At 35.8% G+C, this 16,561-nt stretch overlaps 1 protein-coding gene across 1 annotated transcript; it reads left to right on the plus strand.

Moving 5' to 3' along the window:
• Positions 1–1,628: 1,628 nt before the first annotated feature.
• Positions 1,629–13,757, plus strand: LOC146933691 (uncharacterized). The gene is made up of 16 exons (XM_085705476.1): positions 1,629–1,669; positions 1,768–1,843; positions 2,042–2,293; positions 2,395–2,557; positions 2,644–2,786; positions 2,865–2,988; positions 3,109–3,261; positions 5,105–5,476; positions 5,665–5,734; positions 10,623–10,887; positions 10,961–11,132; positions 11,219–11,361; positions 11,443–11,566; positions 11,730–11,882; positions 12,721–13,077; positions 13,243–13,757. The coding sequence occupies exons 2-16, from the start codon at positions 1,822–1,824 to the stop codon at positions 13,328–13,330; spliced, it is 2,601 nt and encodes an 866-aa protein (XP_085561602.1). The 5' UTR covers positions 1,629–1,669; positions 1,768–1,821; the 3' UTR covers positions 13,331–13,757.
• The last annotated feature ends 2,804 nt before the right edge of the window (positions 13,758–16,561 follow it).

The raw sequence follows: 16,561 nt of genomic DNA on the forward strand, positions 1-16,561 counted from the left end.
GATAAAAGTTGAGAGTAATAAGGCATAAAACATGTTAGGATTATAGTTCCTTGATCAAGCATTGCATATAACCTAATGACCACATATACAAATTATAACTTTTAATCAATATTATCATGTATCTCTCGACAAAACCATTCATGTCCAAATGATCTCGTGAAATCAATTGTATCGTTTAATCGTTGATTTCTCAAACTACTAAACAATCCAATATTCGATCGTATCGTTTAATCGACGATTTCTCCATCTATTAAACGATCCGAAAGCATGAAGCTTTGGAAACAAAAAGTGATTATCAAAACATCAATCCTATGTCCAGAATTCATGTTTTGATAGATGATTATTCTAAACCTAGATTCAAGAGTATTTTTCAATAACAATTAAATCAAACATAAACATAAAGTGCAAGAATAATCTCAATATCAATTCAAATGCTAGAATCATATATTAAAGATCAAAAGATTACATGTTTAGCTAGATCAGGTACCTCTAATCTCAACAATGGAGATTTAGCTACTCATTGTCATGGTAACTTTGCAAGTTTGAATTAAAGGATGAAGATTCATGTACAAACTTGTGATTTCTCCACAAATATGGTAGAATCCACCTTCTATCACTCTCACTATATGAGAACATAAGATTTCACCCTATCTCTATCTAAAAAGTATGATAATATGATACAATTGAAATGACAAATGGGCTTTTATACTATTTCTGATCTGACTCAACTCGCCTCGCGGGTAGATGCATTTGCCATGGCGAGTTGATGTTTCTTCACTAGTGGGTTTCTGCCATGTCAGCTCTGAGGAGTTTTGGCCGCCCTAACTCGCCTTGCGAGTATATTGTTCGCCATGGCGAACTCTGATGCACACTGACTTTGCCGTTGCGAGTTGGGGGCGAGTGATTTCATGTGTTCACTGACTTTGCTCGCCACTGACTCGCCTTCTGCTTGCCATAACGAGTTGAACTTTGTACTTTTTCTTTGTTTTTCTTCTTTGCTCGGTGTCTTGGCACTCAATACATGCACAAATGGATAGAGTAAGATGTATAAAGCGTAATAGGGCAATATTCACTTTTCTCTCGGCTTTTCCCTACATAACTTGTGAAACAAGTAACAAACGTGCCTTAAATATACATTTGAAATACTACTTTCTGGCACTTATCAAACTCTCCCCAACTTAACTGTTTGTTTGTCCTCGAACAAAAGATTGAAAACTGACAAAATTTTAGTTTGTGCTTAGCACAGACGGGTCCTACGTGACAATATTCTCTTCTTAAGAATGACAAAATTTTAGTTTGTGCTTAGCACTGACGGGTCCACATACTAGTTTACAACAAACAAATATAATGATATTGTTAAAAGACATTACAATTTTACTTAACTAATAAACTTATGCACTATTGGTATTGAGTATTTAAATTAAATTATAATAAACTTATTACATTAGAAAGTGTAAATGATACTTCATTTTAAAACAATTTTGTAGGAGCATTTTCTGAAGAATGGAGGGTGAGAAAAGCAACAGCAAAAAGTAGAAGCTATCTGCACTTACTAACAAAAAGATGGAGTCAATAATAGCCCACTCCAAATTATTATATTATTATAAATAAATAAAACACGATCGGAAGGAAGAGTAGAGAGAGAAGCGGCGACAACGCAGCAACACAGGTAGTATTATTGAGCTCTTGAATTGAATCTTATAATTATAATATAACATAATTTCTATTAATCAATTTCATGTTGTTGTATTTATGTGTATAAGATAGGGTTTTGTTTCAACAGGAGAAAATTTCATACAATTTTTTGATTTTGAAAGAAAGATGGAGACGAAGGAAGAAAATTGTAAGCATCTCTTTAAACATAGCAACAAAATCTCCTTTTGATATTCATACTTATTGTCCTCTCTCTCTCTCTCTCTCGCAGATTTTCGTCACAAAATTCGGAAAAAATTGGAATCCTGTGGCATTGTTGAAGATGGTAATGATGCGTCAAAACTATATAAAAAACAATTGTTTACACTAAACGATGAATTGATTGCAGCAGATCCGGAAGAGGATTCGTCTGTTATGGATAAAGTGAGAGCTAAGCTTAATGACCTGTTTATAAATGCCCAAACAGAGCATGATGTTATTGCTACTTCTTTGGCTACTACTTTGACAAAGAAGATTGATGCATTAATTGCGAAACAAAAGGAGCATGTTGCATATGCATTTAAAAAAGCGGTCACTGAATTGTACTTGTATGCACAAAAAAAGGTTGCTGCTTTGTATGTGGAGGCGGAGAAAGAAAGTGGTTAGCATCTCTTTAAGCATAGCAACAATATCTCTCCTTATGATACTCATACTTATTTTCCTCCTCCTCCCCTCTCTCTCTCTCTCTCTCTTAAATCTCAGTGCGCAGGTCTAGAAGAAGATTTCGGAATTTTATGAAATCCTATAACATTGTTGAACCTGGTAATGATGTGTCAATGAAATATTCAAAATTTGTGTTGACACCAAAGCTGATTTCCGGACCGGACCCGGCATCTTCCTCAGTCATCCTCGGAGAGTATAAATGGTGTGCATCTTTCTTAATTTTCTATTTATATATTGAAGAGTGAATAATTGTAAAGATATAAGTAAAGATTTATATTCTTAACGTAGGACTTTCATAGTTCTTCGGAAGGGAACCGCGGTGCAATTTAAGTTATTTGCTGACAGAGACAACGACCCAAGCTTGAAGTTTTATGCACTGTACACATTAGCGATAATTCACCCACTTGACTCCGAGAGAACCAATTTTTTTGGTAGGTTTTTTTTGATAATCCCATTGTTTTTTTAAAAAAGAATTAATAATACTAGCTATTTCATTTGAGTTTATTCAGATGCATTTAGGGGCGTTTCTAAGGATTACACTGGAGATGTATTTGGGCATGCCGCTGCGTGTGAAATTGATTTTCTTGACGCTAAGGGTATTGTTAAAGTAGAATTGCAGATTCAGGTGATTGGGTAAGTCATTATGCGTGCTCATAGAATTTTAACCATATTACTAAGTATATTGATCAATAATAGGCATTAAGTGTCACTGCATTACATGCAACTCATTGTGTGATTGTTTTTAATGCACAGAGAAAATGTTTTCCAGCCTTCCCTTAAATGGGAGTTTCATATTGAGCTTTTTTTGGCGTATACGACAAATTTGGACAACATTTGTTCTACATTCTTTGAGAAGACAAAAGAAAATTTGAAGAGTCTGGTTCAAGATAAAAATAAGTGGTCAAGGTATTTTTTTACTTTTTTTCCATGAGTAAGTTGAAATTGATATTTTATTTATTATTATGGAGTTGACAAAAGAGTTACAAACTTATGTGATATTGTTAATTTAATATATGTATATGGCTTGCATTTGAATTTTACTAGTCGCCCGTAAGCAAACAACAATAAATATTATGAACATATGTTATTGTATGTTTGTCATGTCTAAGTTAATTAATTTTTTTTTTTTTTTTTTTTTGTGGAAGGAATGTCTTAATTAGATATAAGTTAATTATTTTAGGATTGGGTTTCAAAGTCATATCCCAACAACTTGCCACTTATTTTTCTGCTGTTCACCATCCAACAAAAGTTAAAATTAGGCGTAGTTAATGATAATAATTCATCCATCTTCTGTTTCAAATTAGGTCGAGTTAGGCGTAGTTAAAATTAGGTTGATTTTGTGGTCAGGATCGAGTTCCTGTACAGGAACGTAATGAAAATCGAGCTGGGCTGGCTAAATTGAAATTGGGCTTTACAAATCGGGTCTGGTCAAAATTAAAACCCGGTTCCCTCTCCGGTCCTTATTATAAGAAATTTTTCAAAATTCTTTTCGGTCCTATTTGTAAGAAAATGTCACAACTTTTAAGGTGTAGTTATTGCTTAAAAGACTTATCTATCCCTCATTTAACATTAGTGAGTGTATTTAATGTTTCACACTTTTTTATGAGGGTATATTTTAAAAATATTTAAATAGTTACATCAATTGATGTTTACATTGGTTTTGTTTATAATAAGGACCGGAGGGAGTATACAGTTATGGCATATGGTTCTTTCATTCTTTCTCTTCCCACCTTCACGAAAAAACCCAACCAAAAACTGCAACCGTGTTCCCTTTCTTCATTCTTCTGTTCTCAGCTTTGAAACGGCCGCCGCCGTTGCCTTTCTCCCTCCTCCGTGATTTGAAACAACCTTAACCAAGAACGACGGCCATGTCTCTGTTTCACGAACGACGGCCGTGTTCCCTTTTCCGGCGAAAAAGGGAAGTTCTCGCTGTCGTTCACTCTCTTCCCTCACCAAAACCCTTTTTTCGTTTTTTCCTCCCTTAACTCTGTTTTTCACACAACCTTTTGGTAATGGCTTCAACATGGCAGTATGTTGTTTCTATTGAAGGAGGAACAAGAAAGGTGAAGTGTAAAATTGTGTGAGTGTTCTTTTATGGGAGGTGCATACAGAGTGAGGCATCATTTGGCTGGAACTGGTAGAGATGTTCAACCTTGTCGAATGGTTCCTCCGGATGTTAAGAAAGCTATGCAGTTTTTGATTTGGTAGAGCTGAAGAGGGAATTGGTAGAGATGATAAACTTATTTTGAACCTAGTAGTTATGATTTAGTAAGTTATTTTGTTCTTATATTGTATTATAATTATTATGTAGTTTTTAATTTTGCAAGTTATTTTGTAAGCTATGCTGTTTTTAATGGTTATTTATTTTTAAGGACTTTTGTTCTTGTATTATAATTTTTATACCAACTAAAACGTGAATTGTGGAAAGACTAAGTCAATTCCACTAGCACTCCCTAACAAATAGGAATAATTTACTACATGATAGGAACAAATCCTATGACTGATAGCTAAGTAAATCAGTTTCAACAGTACAAATGTTGTTCAAACGTTGTAGGAGTCTAAGTTTGTATTCGATGCTTTTGTAGGAGTCTATGTTGTCAAATGTTGTGAATTTAAATGTGATACTCTTAATTTTTGAGAAATGAAATTTTGAAACCCATGTTTTGTTATTCAACAAAAAACACGGGCGTCACACTCCCTCAAATTTTTTGTTTGCTAATTAACTAACTTGATTTTTCAATATTTGCAGATTTTGTGCTTTCATGAAAGAAAGTGGCCAAATTTCAGCGGACCAAATGTTTTGTGAAGAACAAGATGTAATTAAGGAAGCCTTGGTGAAGCACTTTTTTGTAGATGGTGCTGTGACATCTCCTTTGCTAATGGAGATATTATACAATGGTTACAAATCAATAAATGCTAAGAATACTACGGCTAAGTTTGTCAGAATTGAGAAAAATAGGTTTGAGTTGGTTGGTGATGTTCCATCCCTATTTAATAGCGTTGTTGGTATAGAGTATAAACTTCTAAAGGTTAATACACCTACTGAAGAGGATTATGAAAGCAATGTCACAAAGTTTGGTTGCATGATTGTGGAAATATTTGTTCTTGACTATCTATTCAGGTACCATATATGATTTATTTATTGACCTGTGTCTTGTTTCTTTATATTAAGTATTCGTGTGATTGTTTAATTTAAAAAATTAGTTAATAATAAAAAGTGCGATACAATAGTGTTGCTACACTTTTGGCTTGATATCCAGTAGACTGTGCAGGCTGTTCATATTCTAATTATTTATTTAATGGATGCAGGAATAAAATTGAGGTGAACTTTACTCGAAGTGAAACTGAAAAGAAGTACAAGAAAAAAGGAAAAAAAAAGGTGTGTCATACATATATGTTTATTTATACGTTTATCATCATTTTTATCTGTTTATTAAAAAAAAAATAAAACTTGTTTTGTCGGCTAAACCAAAAAAAAAAAATGATAAATGTGTAGAAGAGAATGAGCAAACGGTAAACATGATTTTGGATGATTTAAGAGAATAGATTAAGCATATTAGTTTAGCCTATTAGATTGTGACACTTGTCACTCATTAAGTGCATTCTATATGCTTCTATAAATATGTCTAATTCTCAGAGTTCATTTAATAATAACAATCTCATTTTCTCTCTCTCTCTTTTAACTGATTCTGTTACAAATTCCATTGATGAAGCTTTGAGCTTCTAACATGGTATCTAGAGCTGCTTAATCCGATCCCTGGCCTCTACACCAGAAACTCAGTCTTCCAATACCGATCTCCACCGCGCCTCCTCCGATGCTCAGCACGTTACGGCGGCGGCGAAAACCTTCAAACAGGTTGTTTCGGTGAAATTAGATGATACGAACTACAAGTAGAAGGAATTCTTTGCGGCACAAAAATGGTGAAAATAGCTGTTTCGCCGCAAATTCCTTCAGTTTTTCTCTCCGACGCGGATCACACAGCAGGGAAAGAGAATCGACATACACTGAATGGGAAGAACAAGATTCTCTCCTTTGCACATGGATTTTATCAACTATTTTGTTTTCTCTGCTTTCGCGTTTCGTATTTCTCCGTCGTTCGTGGCAGGTTTGGGATGAAATCCACTCTTATTGCTTCACACAAATGAAAACTCGTTCGCGTCAATTTCGTTCTGATACCAAAGGAACACGCACAATTGCTGAATTCTTTGTCCGAATTAGTCAATTTCTAAGTCCTTGATGTCAATAGGAGATCCTATTCCACAGCGTGATCTCGTAGAGATTATCCTTGAATCACTTCCAGAAGAGTTCAATCCTATTGTTGCTAGTGTCAATAGCAGATCTGAAGTTATATCTCTGTATGAACTTGAATCACAGCTTCTCACTCAAGAAGCGCGCAATGAAAAGTTCAAGAAAGCGCTAATTGCTGATTCTGCTTCAGTTAATCTCACTCAAAACTTCAGTGCTGAAAGCCAGACTCAGCCTTCTCAAACTCAACACCAACACTTTCCTGATGTGAATTCTAATGGTAATCCTTATGGTAATGCTCAGTATGCTACTCCTTATGGTAATGTTTAGTATGCTAATTCTGGAGGTAGAGGTGGCTATTTCAGAGGCAGAGGAGCTCGTGGTGGACGTTTCAGTGGCCGTGGTGGTGGACCTCGTGCCTATATTCAGTGCAGATATGTCACAAAACTGGACATGATGTATTTGTTACCACCGTCTTTCTGTTCCACCTTCCTATGAAGGATATGGTGCTTCTGGCTTTTATGGTGCCACTAGTGGCGTTCTTGGGCCGCCTCCCAATGTGTGGATGCAAGGAATGCAGCGTGCTCCTATGGCTATCAATCCTTACAGAGCTCAATATCCATCTGGAAATCAGAGGCCATAGGTTGACTGGTCTTGATACCAACATCACTTTTCTTAATGTTTGGTATCCAGACTCTGGTGCAACCAATCAATTCACTCCTGATGCCTCAAATCTAATGGATTCAGTGTCTCTCTCTGGAACAGATCAGGTCCATATTGGAAATGGACAAGGTTTGCCTATCACTTCTATTGGCGCTATGCACTTTACCTCTCCTTTTGAACCACAAACTACTCTTAAGCTTAAAAATCTTCTTCTTGTGCCTTCAATAACTAAAAACCTTGTCAGTGTAAGCCAGTTTGCTAGAGATAACAATGTTTTCTTTGAGTTTCATGACTTCATCCTGATGTGTTTTGTCAAATCTCAGGTTTCTTCTAAAATTCTCTTGCAAGGCTCCCTTGGAAAGGATGGCTTGTACCAGTTTGAGCAAGCACCTTTGTCCAAGCCTACCAATACAGACTTAAGTGTCAATGTTCTTTGCAATAAAGCTGTTCGAGCTAGTCCTTCTTTAGAGTCAAGTTCTAGCTTACACAGAAAATTCTTCATGTAATAAGCTTAATAGCACTGATCATACTAGTTCATGTGTTTCAAATTCTAGTTTACCTTTTCAGTGTAACAATGTTAATACTACTGCTCAGTCTTTTCCATCTCTATATAGCATTTGGCACTTCAGACTTGGTCATCCTCATCATGAGGTTGTTAAAGATGTAACCAAACTTTGTAATGTCAATTTACCTAATAAAAATCTATCAGACTCCTTTCCTTTGCATCTACTGCATCATACACAACACCTCTTGAACTCATATTTTGTGATCTTTTGGGTCCCTAACCTGTTGAGTCATTCAGTGGATACACATACTTCCTCACATGTGTTGATGCTTACTCTAGATACACCTAGATATACCCCTTAAAATTGAAGTCTCATACTCTCACTACATTCCAAAACATCAAATCTATGGTAGAGTTACAGGTTAAATTCAAAATAAAGGCTGTTCAAACTGATGGAGGGGGGAATTTCGTCCCTTTACCAAATATCTCACTGAGTTTGGTATCACACACAGATTTACATTCCCCCACACTCATCATCAAAATGGGTCTGCAATGGGTCTGCAGAGAGAAAACATAGGCACATTGTTGAAACATGTTTAACTCTCTTAGCACAAGTCAAAATGCCTCTCAAATTTTGGGACCATGCTTTCTTGACCGCCACTTATCTTATTAAAGATTACCTTCTCCTACTATAAATAATCCAGTCACCATTTTTTTTTATGTTTCAATTTCCTGATTATAAGTTTCTCAAGAGCTTTGATTGTGCTTGCTTTCCTTTCTTGAGACCTTATAGCAGTCAAAAAGTTGATTTTCACTCAAAAGAGTGTACCTTTCTGGGGTACTCCCCTTCTCATAAAGGCTACAAGTGTCTTGACACTTCAAGAAAAATCTTGATTTCAAAGGATGTGGTGTTTAATGAAGTCAGGTTTTCCATACCCTGAACTTTTTTCTTCCTCTTCAAATTATACTATTGCCCCTGATGAGCCAAATTTATCATCCTTTCTTCCCACATATCTTCCTACTTCCACTGCATCATCATCATCTCCTACAAATTCGTCTGCCTCACCTCCCATTATCAATTCACCTATATCTTCTGCTGGTCAGAACTCACCTGCTACTCCTAACCAGCAATCTCCTATTTTGACACCTGCATCCCATACTGACTCAGTTCCACCTTACAGTCCTGCTCATGTTTTTAATCCTACACCCATTACCATACTATCACCATCACCTTCTAATACATCATCTGAATCTCTCACTCCTACACCCATCACCCATCACCCCTCCACCTAAACCTCACAGAATCCATCCCCTTAACACTCATTCCATGGCTACTAGAGGGAAACTTGGCATTGTTTAGCCTAGATTACAACCTACTCTCCTTCTTACTCATCTTGAACCTACCAGTCATAAACAAGCATTATTGGATCCCAATTGGCATCTTGCTATGAAAACTGAGTACAATGCATTGTTACTCAATAATACTTGGTTTCTGGTCCCATTACCTTCTAACAGACAAGCCATAGGCTGTAAATGGGTATTTACGATCAAGGAGAACCTTGATGGCAGCGTCAACAAGTACAAAGCACGTTTAGTTGCCAAGGGATTTCATCAGCAACATGGTTTTGATTACTATGAGACATTTTCACCAGTTGTAAAACCAGATACTGTTAGAACTGTCCTCACTCTTGCTGTTACCATGTTACCAAGCAGTGGGTTATTCAACAATTGGATATTAATAATGCATTCCTAAATGGTTTTCTTACTGAAGAAGTATACATGAGCCAACCACCAGGGTTTGAGTCATCTGATAAAACTCTTGTCTGCAAGCTGCAGAAGGCTTTATATGGACTCAAGCAAGCTCCCAGAGCATTGGTTTGAAAGGTTGAAAGCTGCTGTTCTCAAGTTTGGGTTTAAATCTAGTAAATGTGATCCATCCTTGTTCACACTTCACACTAAGACCCATTGCATCTACTTGTTAGTTTATGTTGATGACATAATCACTACTGGGAATTCTAAAAGTTTCATTCAGAATCTGGTGTCTCAACTTAATGCAGAATTTAGGAACACTTGATTATTTTCTTGGGATAGAAGTTCACCACTCTCCCAATGGATCTCTTCATCTCTTTCAAACTAAATACATCAAAGATCTATTAGCACAAGCAAATATGGAAAATGCAAACAGCATGGCATCTTGTTTCATGGTGGACAAAGAAACAAACTCTTGTTGCCAGGTCAAGTGCTGAGGCAGAGCATAGAAGTTTGGCTCAAGCATCTGCAAAGATTCTTTGGATACAATCTCTTCTTCAAGAGCTTCAGATCCCAAGCAAGACTCCTCGAATTTATTGTGATAATTTGAGTGCTGTCTCACTTGCTCACAATCCTGTTCTTCATTCCAGGACCAAGCACATGGAATTAGATATTTTATTTGTCAGAGAAGAGTCCTTAGCAAAACTCTTATGGTTTCTCATGTCCCTGCTCAAGATCAATGGGCACACATTCTGACAAAGCCTTTATCCACATCTAGATTTACTTATCTCATAAACAAACTTAGAGTGTTTGACAACACCCTCAGCTTGAGGGTGGAATGTTAAAGAGAATAGATTAAGCATATTAGTTTAGCCTATTAGATTGTGACACCTGTCACTCATTAAGTGCATTCTATATGCTTCTATAAATATGTGTAATTCTCATAGTTCATTTAATAATAGCAATCTCATTTTCTCTTTCTCTCTCTTCTAACTGATTCTGTTGCAAACTGCATTGATGAAGCTTTGAGCTTCTAACAGGATGTAAGTAGATGGATTTTTCTTATTTTGTTAACTACTTACTAGAAAGTGTTTGTGGCTGCAGCAAAATGATGAATCGATTGCAGAAGATTTGGAAGAGGATACATATTTTCTGGAGAGTGGGAGAGCTTTGCTTAATTATTTGTTTATGAGTGCCCTAAAAAAGCATGAGGTTATTGCTACTACTTTGAAAGAGAAGATTGATGAATTAATTGTGGAACAACAAGAGGAGTGTGTTAAATATGCATTGAAAAAAGCGGTCACTGAATTGTACGTGGAAGCACAAGAAAAGGTTGTTGCTTTGTATGTGAAGGTGGAGGAAGAAAGTGGTAAGCATCTCTTTAAAAATAGCAAGATCTCCTTAATATACTCAGACTTATTTTCCTCTCTCTCAATTCTCAGTGTGCAGGTCTAGAATAATATTTCGTAATGAAATTCGGGATATTTTGGAATCCTATAACATTGTTGAAGATGGTAATGATGCGTCAAAACTACATATAAAACAATTGTTTACACTAAAGCCGATTTCTCGACATAGCCATTCTTTCGTCATTGATGTTGGAGAGTGTAAATGGTATGCAACTTTCTTAATTTTCTATTTTATATGTTCAAGAGTGAATAATTGTAAAGATATAAGTAAAGATTGATATGCCAATGCAGGAATTTCATAGTTCGTCGGATGGGAACCTGGTTGCAATTTGAGTTATTTGTTGACAGAGACAACATTCCAAGGTTGAACTTTTATGCACTGAAAACAGTAGCGATAATTCACCCCCTTGACTACCGGCTAACTATTTGTTCAGGTAGGTTTTTAAAAAAAGTTACTATTATTGTTTAAAAAAAAAGAGTTACTAATACTAACTATTTCATTCGAGTTTATTCAGATCGATTCCACTCAGTTTGTAAGACTCACCCGGGGTATGATTTTCATCTTTTGTGTGCCTGTGAAAAAGATTTTCTTGACGCTGAGGGTAATGTTAAAGTAGAATTGCAGATTCAGATGTTTGGGTAAGTCGTTATGTATGCATTAGAAATCTCAATCTCATTCTACTGTTGTTGGTCAATATACTCATATAATTTTTACCATATTGCCAAGTATATTGACCAAAAACAGGCACTGGGTGTCACTGAATTCCATGCAACTCATTGTATGATTGTTTTTAATGCACAGAGAAAATGTCTTCCCGCCTCTCCTTGTAAAGAAGTATCGAACTGAGCTTTTTTTGACGTATATGGATATTGTGGTGAAAATTTGTTCTAGATTTATTGGGAGCATAAAAGAAAATTTGAAGAGCCTGATTCAAGATAAAAATAAGTGGTCAAGGTATTTTTTACTTTTTTTCTACGAGCAAGTTGAAAATGATATGTTATTTATTATCATGGAGTTGACAAAAGAGTCACAAACTTACGTGTGTGTGGAGAGAGTTCCAAAAATCTTGTCGAGCTCTTAGTTGGAACTCTCGGCTCTTTGAGGAGAGACGGTAGCCATAAAACTTCAGCAGACGCTTGAGCTAAGCTCCTTTATTCCGCTTCAGCACTGGATCTAGCAACCAGTGTTTGTTTCTTTGCCCGCCAGGAAATGAGGTTGGGACTAGAAAGATGCAAGCACCTGACTAACGGTCAATCTTTTCCTCCATTCCACCAGCTTATCATGTTTCACATGTTCCTCTTCTTTCTCTTCTTTGCTTCCCATTTCACCAGGGCATATGTCAAGGATACTTCCCAGGGCATAATCTTACTATTAGATGTCGATCCTTGATCTCATACTAATTTTATTGATCCTAGTGAACTTGTATTGTGTAATTGTGATGAAGTTTATAAGTATGTAGTCATGGGGCCTAGAAAATGATAATTGTGTGATTAAGTTATGATTTTCCTAAAGGATTAAAACTTGCAAGTTTAGAGAAAATATGCTGGCAAGCTAAACATTAGATATAAGAAAATCTAAGGTTTTTTATGTATGTGCATACAATGATGTACATGTAAGAGTAAAATAGAAGGGAATTGAACGGTATTATTCGAGAAATGAATGTGATACTCTTAATTTTTGAGAAATGAAATTTTGAAACCCATGTTTTGTTAATCTACAAAAAACACGGGCGTCACACTCCCTCAATTTTTTTGTTTGCTAATTAACTAACTTGATTTTTCAATATTTGCAGATTCTGTGCTTTCATGGAAGAAAGTGGCCAAATGTTTTGGGAAGAACAAGATGTAATTGAGGAAGCCTTGGTGAAGCACTTTTTTGTAGATGGTGACGTGACATCTCCTTTGCTAATGGAGATATTATACAATGGTTACAAATCAATAAATGCTAAGAATACTACGGCTAAGTTTGTCAGAATTGAGAAAAATAGGTTTGAGTTGGTTGGTGATGTTCCATCCCTATTTAATAGCGTTGTTGGTATAGAGGATAAACCTATAACAGTAATTACACCTACTGAAGAGGATTATGAAAGCAATGTCACAAAGTTTGGTTGCATGATTGTGGAAATATTTGTTCTTGACTATCTATTCAGGTACCATAAATGATTTATTTAATGACATTGGATCTTTATATTAAGTATTCATATGATTGTTTAATTTTAAAAAGTTTGATACAACAGTGTTGCTAGGCTTTTGGCTTGATATCCAGTGGACTGTGCAGGCTGATCATATTCTAATTATTTATTTAATGGATGCAGAAATAAAATTAAGGTGAACTTTACTCGAAGGGAGCTCGAAAAGAAGTCGAAGAAAAAAGGAAAGAAAAAGGTGTCGCCTTCTAATTGAATCGATTGCGGCAGAATTGGAAGAGGATCCGTCTGTCAAGTGGGTAAGACAGACAAAAAGCCGTAGATACGGGAAATTAGGCGAAGCATTGTTTTTGTTCAAATAGACAGTGGTCGAATTATGGACTTGACTGTATTTGACAATCCACCGAAGATATTTAAGGGGTAAAGAAAAAGAAATGGTCGTGAGATGTATGAAGTAGCTATCGATTTAGAAAGCAACAGTGAAACAATAACATATTCTTTAGAAGGTTCTCTTAGATTATTGTTTGGAAACATGATGTACCTAAATTTTGTGCTCTCATGATTAATTTGATACTATCTGCTACGTTCTTTGTTGAGATAATTATCATATATTTCAAATATGCATGCGACGGAGAATTAAGAGAAGGAGGATCAAGCTGATAATATTATGCTCCTTTCTGATCTTTTGACGTGTCAGTTTTTTTTTTTTTACCGTTTTGAAATAAATTCCTTCAAATAAAAGTTAATTACCTGTAAAAATACATTATGCTTAATTTTAATCTTGACACTGAAACATTTTTTATCATGTCTTTTGTATAAAAAAAATAAAATCACTTCTAGACGAGAGAAGATGAGTGTTAAAAGATTGATTTCAAGAGTTCACTTCATATCAGAGTTTGTTCACATACTCAAGAGGACATATTGATATATGATGATGATCTCGTGATTGCGGAGAATGACACTTATGTATGCAACACTTTATACAATACTTGTGCAAATATTTTCATATAAAGATCTCGGAATACTCAAATATTTCTTAGGTCTGGAACTAGCTCGTGGACCGTTTGGCATGTCCATATGTTAGCGGAAAAGAACTCTTGATATCCTATGTGTTTTGGACTGGTCAAAGACCTAGGCCCAAACACTTAGGCCTAATAACAACTCAAGCCCAAATGCTACATTTGGCAGTTTACTCGCAACACGACAACATGTGCTGCTTTTATCATCATACAAAGTAGAGCCAAAATCCAAAAAAATTAAAGGTGCGCATGAAATCAAGCATTACAATTAAGATATGGATCCAAAGTAACTCAACACCAACACCAACACCTCAGAATCAAGTAAACAAAGACAAAACAAATATTACAAACTTATAGTTTAAGGCACCAAATAATCCCTAAATCCCTTAATTCAATCCAGAAATCAAGAACCGAAATTCTACGTGACAATATTCTCTTCTTAAGAATGACAAAATTCTAGTATGTGCTTAGCACGGACAGGTCCACATACTAGTTTACAACATATAAAAAAATATAATGATATTGGGAGGTTGGGGATATTATCGAAGAAATACAGGTTTTATCTTGGCGTTGGTTTGGTTACTATCCCGGATTAAAACCTCTGTTTGTTTGTTATATATGAATGGAAATGGAATCCGAAGGAATGCCTTTTGAGGTGACGTAGTGGAGTTAGGCTTCCTTGCAGGGGGTTTGGTCACTGGTGGAGCTTTGGTGGAGGTCTGTTGCAGCTGCTGCCTGTTTTAGCGCCTCTGCTGTAGGCTGGCTGGGCAGTTTTCAAGCGTTGCAGGCTTCATGTTTGCTGTTTTCGGGTGCTGGTTTGTTGTTTCAGCAAGTTGCAGGTCCCTTTCTGACTTGGAGCTGTGACACATCCTCCTTGTGGGAGTGGGATCTAATGTGGTTTGGTTTTCTTGGGCTTTAGGGGTTTGGTTAGAGGTTCCTTTTGTATACGGAGCTTTTTGGTGTGCCACCTAAGAGGTGTTCCGCATATATAGACAAGTAGAAAGAGTGCACAGAAAAGCAACATGTCTCTTAATCCTCCTAAGTCAATTCCCGTTAAAGTCCACATACCACACAAAGACCAAACCCCAAATTGGATGCATGATTTTATTGAAAAGGTGGTGGATGTACCTGTTGATGACAATATTCTCTTCTTAAGAATGACAAAATTTTAGTTTGTGCTTAGCACTGACGGGTCCACATACTAGTTTACAACAAACAAATATAATGATATTGTTAAAAGACATTACAATTTTACTTAACTAATAAACTTATGCACTATTGGTATTGAGTATTTAAATTAAATTATAATAAACTTATTACATTAGAAAGTGTAAATGATACTTCATTTTAAAACAATTTTGTAGGAGCATTTTCTGAAGAATGGAGGGTGAGAAAAGCAACAGCAAAAAGTAGAAGCTATCTGCACTTACTAACAAAAAGATGGAGTCAATAATAGCCCACTCCAAATTATTATATTATTATAAATAAATAAAACACGATCGGAAGGAAGAGTAGAGAGAGAAGCGGCGACAACGCAGCAACACAGGTAGTATTATTGAGCTCTTGAATTGAATCTTATAATTATAATATAACATAATTTCTATTAATCAATTTCATGTTGTTGTATTTATGTGTATAAGATAGGGTTTTGTTTCAACAGGAGAAAATTTCATACAATTTTTTGATTTTGAAAGAAAGATGGAGACGAAGGAAGAAAATTGTAAGCATCTCTTTAAACATAGCAACAAAATCTCCTTTTGATATTCATACTTATTGTCCTCTCTCTCTCTCTCTCGCAGATTTTCGTCACAAAATTCGGAAAAAATTGGAATCCTGTGGCATTGTTGAAGATGGTAATGATGCGTCAAAACTATATAAAAAACAATTGTTTACACTAAAGCCGATTTCTCGACATAGCCATTCTTTCGTCATTGATGTTGGAGAGTGTAAATGGTATGCAACTTTCTTAATTTTCTATTTTATATGTTCAAGAGTGAATAATTGTAAAGATATAAGTAAAGATTGATATGCCAATGCAGGAATTTCATAGTTCGTCGGAGGGAAAGCAGGTTCCAATTTCAGTTATTTGTTGACCGAGACAGCATTCCAAGGTTGAAATTTTATGCACTGAATACAGTAGCGATAATCCACCAAAGTTATTTAAGGGGTAGAGGAATGCTATCCTCAAACTCTCTGACACTCGCGGTTTAACACAATCGCTTGCATAAAGACATGTCATAATTTTTTTAAGATCTTTTACTGGTCACCGGTTGGAAGACTTGCAGTTTTTAACTTTTACTTAATTGCTCAGTATGCATGTAACTCACCCACCACCACCTCTACCATGATAAATACAACCTTTTTTCAAGCTCCACTGACGTCTTCTCAGCTTTGTGACAAGCACCTATTTTGAGATGACCATTTTTCTGTAAAACAATTGTTGGTGTTGCCCTTTTGGTAGTTTGTTT

This window comes from Medicago sativa, chromosome 4 (assembly GCF_051527215.1).
Source record: "Medicago sativa cultivar Bolivia chromosome 4, Bolivia_mono, whole genome shotgun sequence".
Taxonomy (NCBI): domain Eukaryota; kingdom Viridiplantae; phylum Streptophyta; class Magnoliopsida; order Fabales; family Fabaceae; genus Medicago; species Medicago sativa.

What these genes read in the sequence shown, in the direction of transcription:
- LOC146933691 (XM_085705476.1), top strand. Translation starts at nt 1,822, where the DNA reads ATGGAGACGAAGGAAGAAAATT. An exon ending in ATCCTCGGAGAGTATAAATG is followed by an intron (nt 2,558 to 2,643) that starts GTGTGCATCTTT and finishes TTCTTAACGTAG; the next exon opens with GACTTTCATAGTTCTTCGGA. An exon ending in GATGTTGGAGAGTGTAAATG is followed by an intron (nt 11,133 to 11,218) that starts GTATGCAACTTT and finishes ATGCCAATGCAG; the next exon opens with GAATTTCATAGTTCGTCGGA.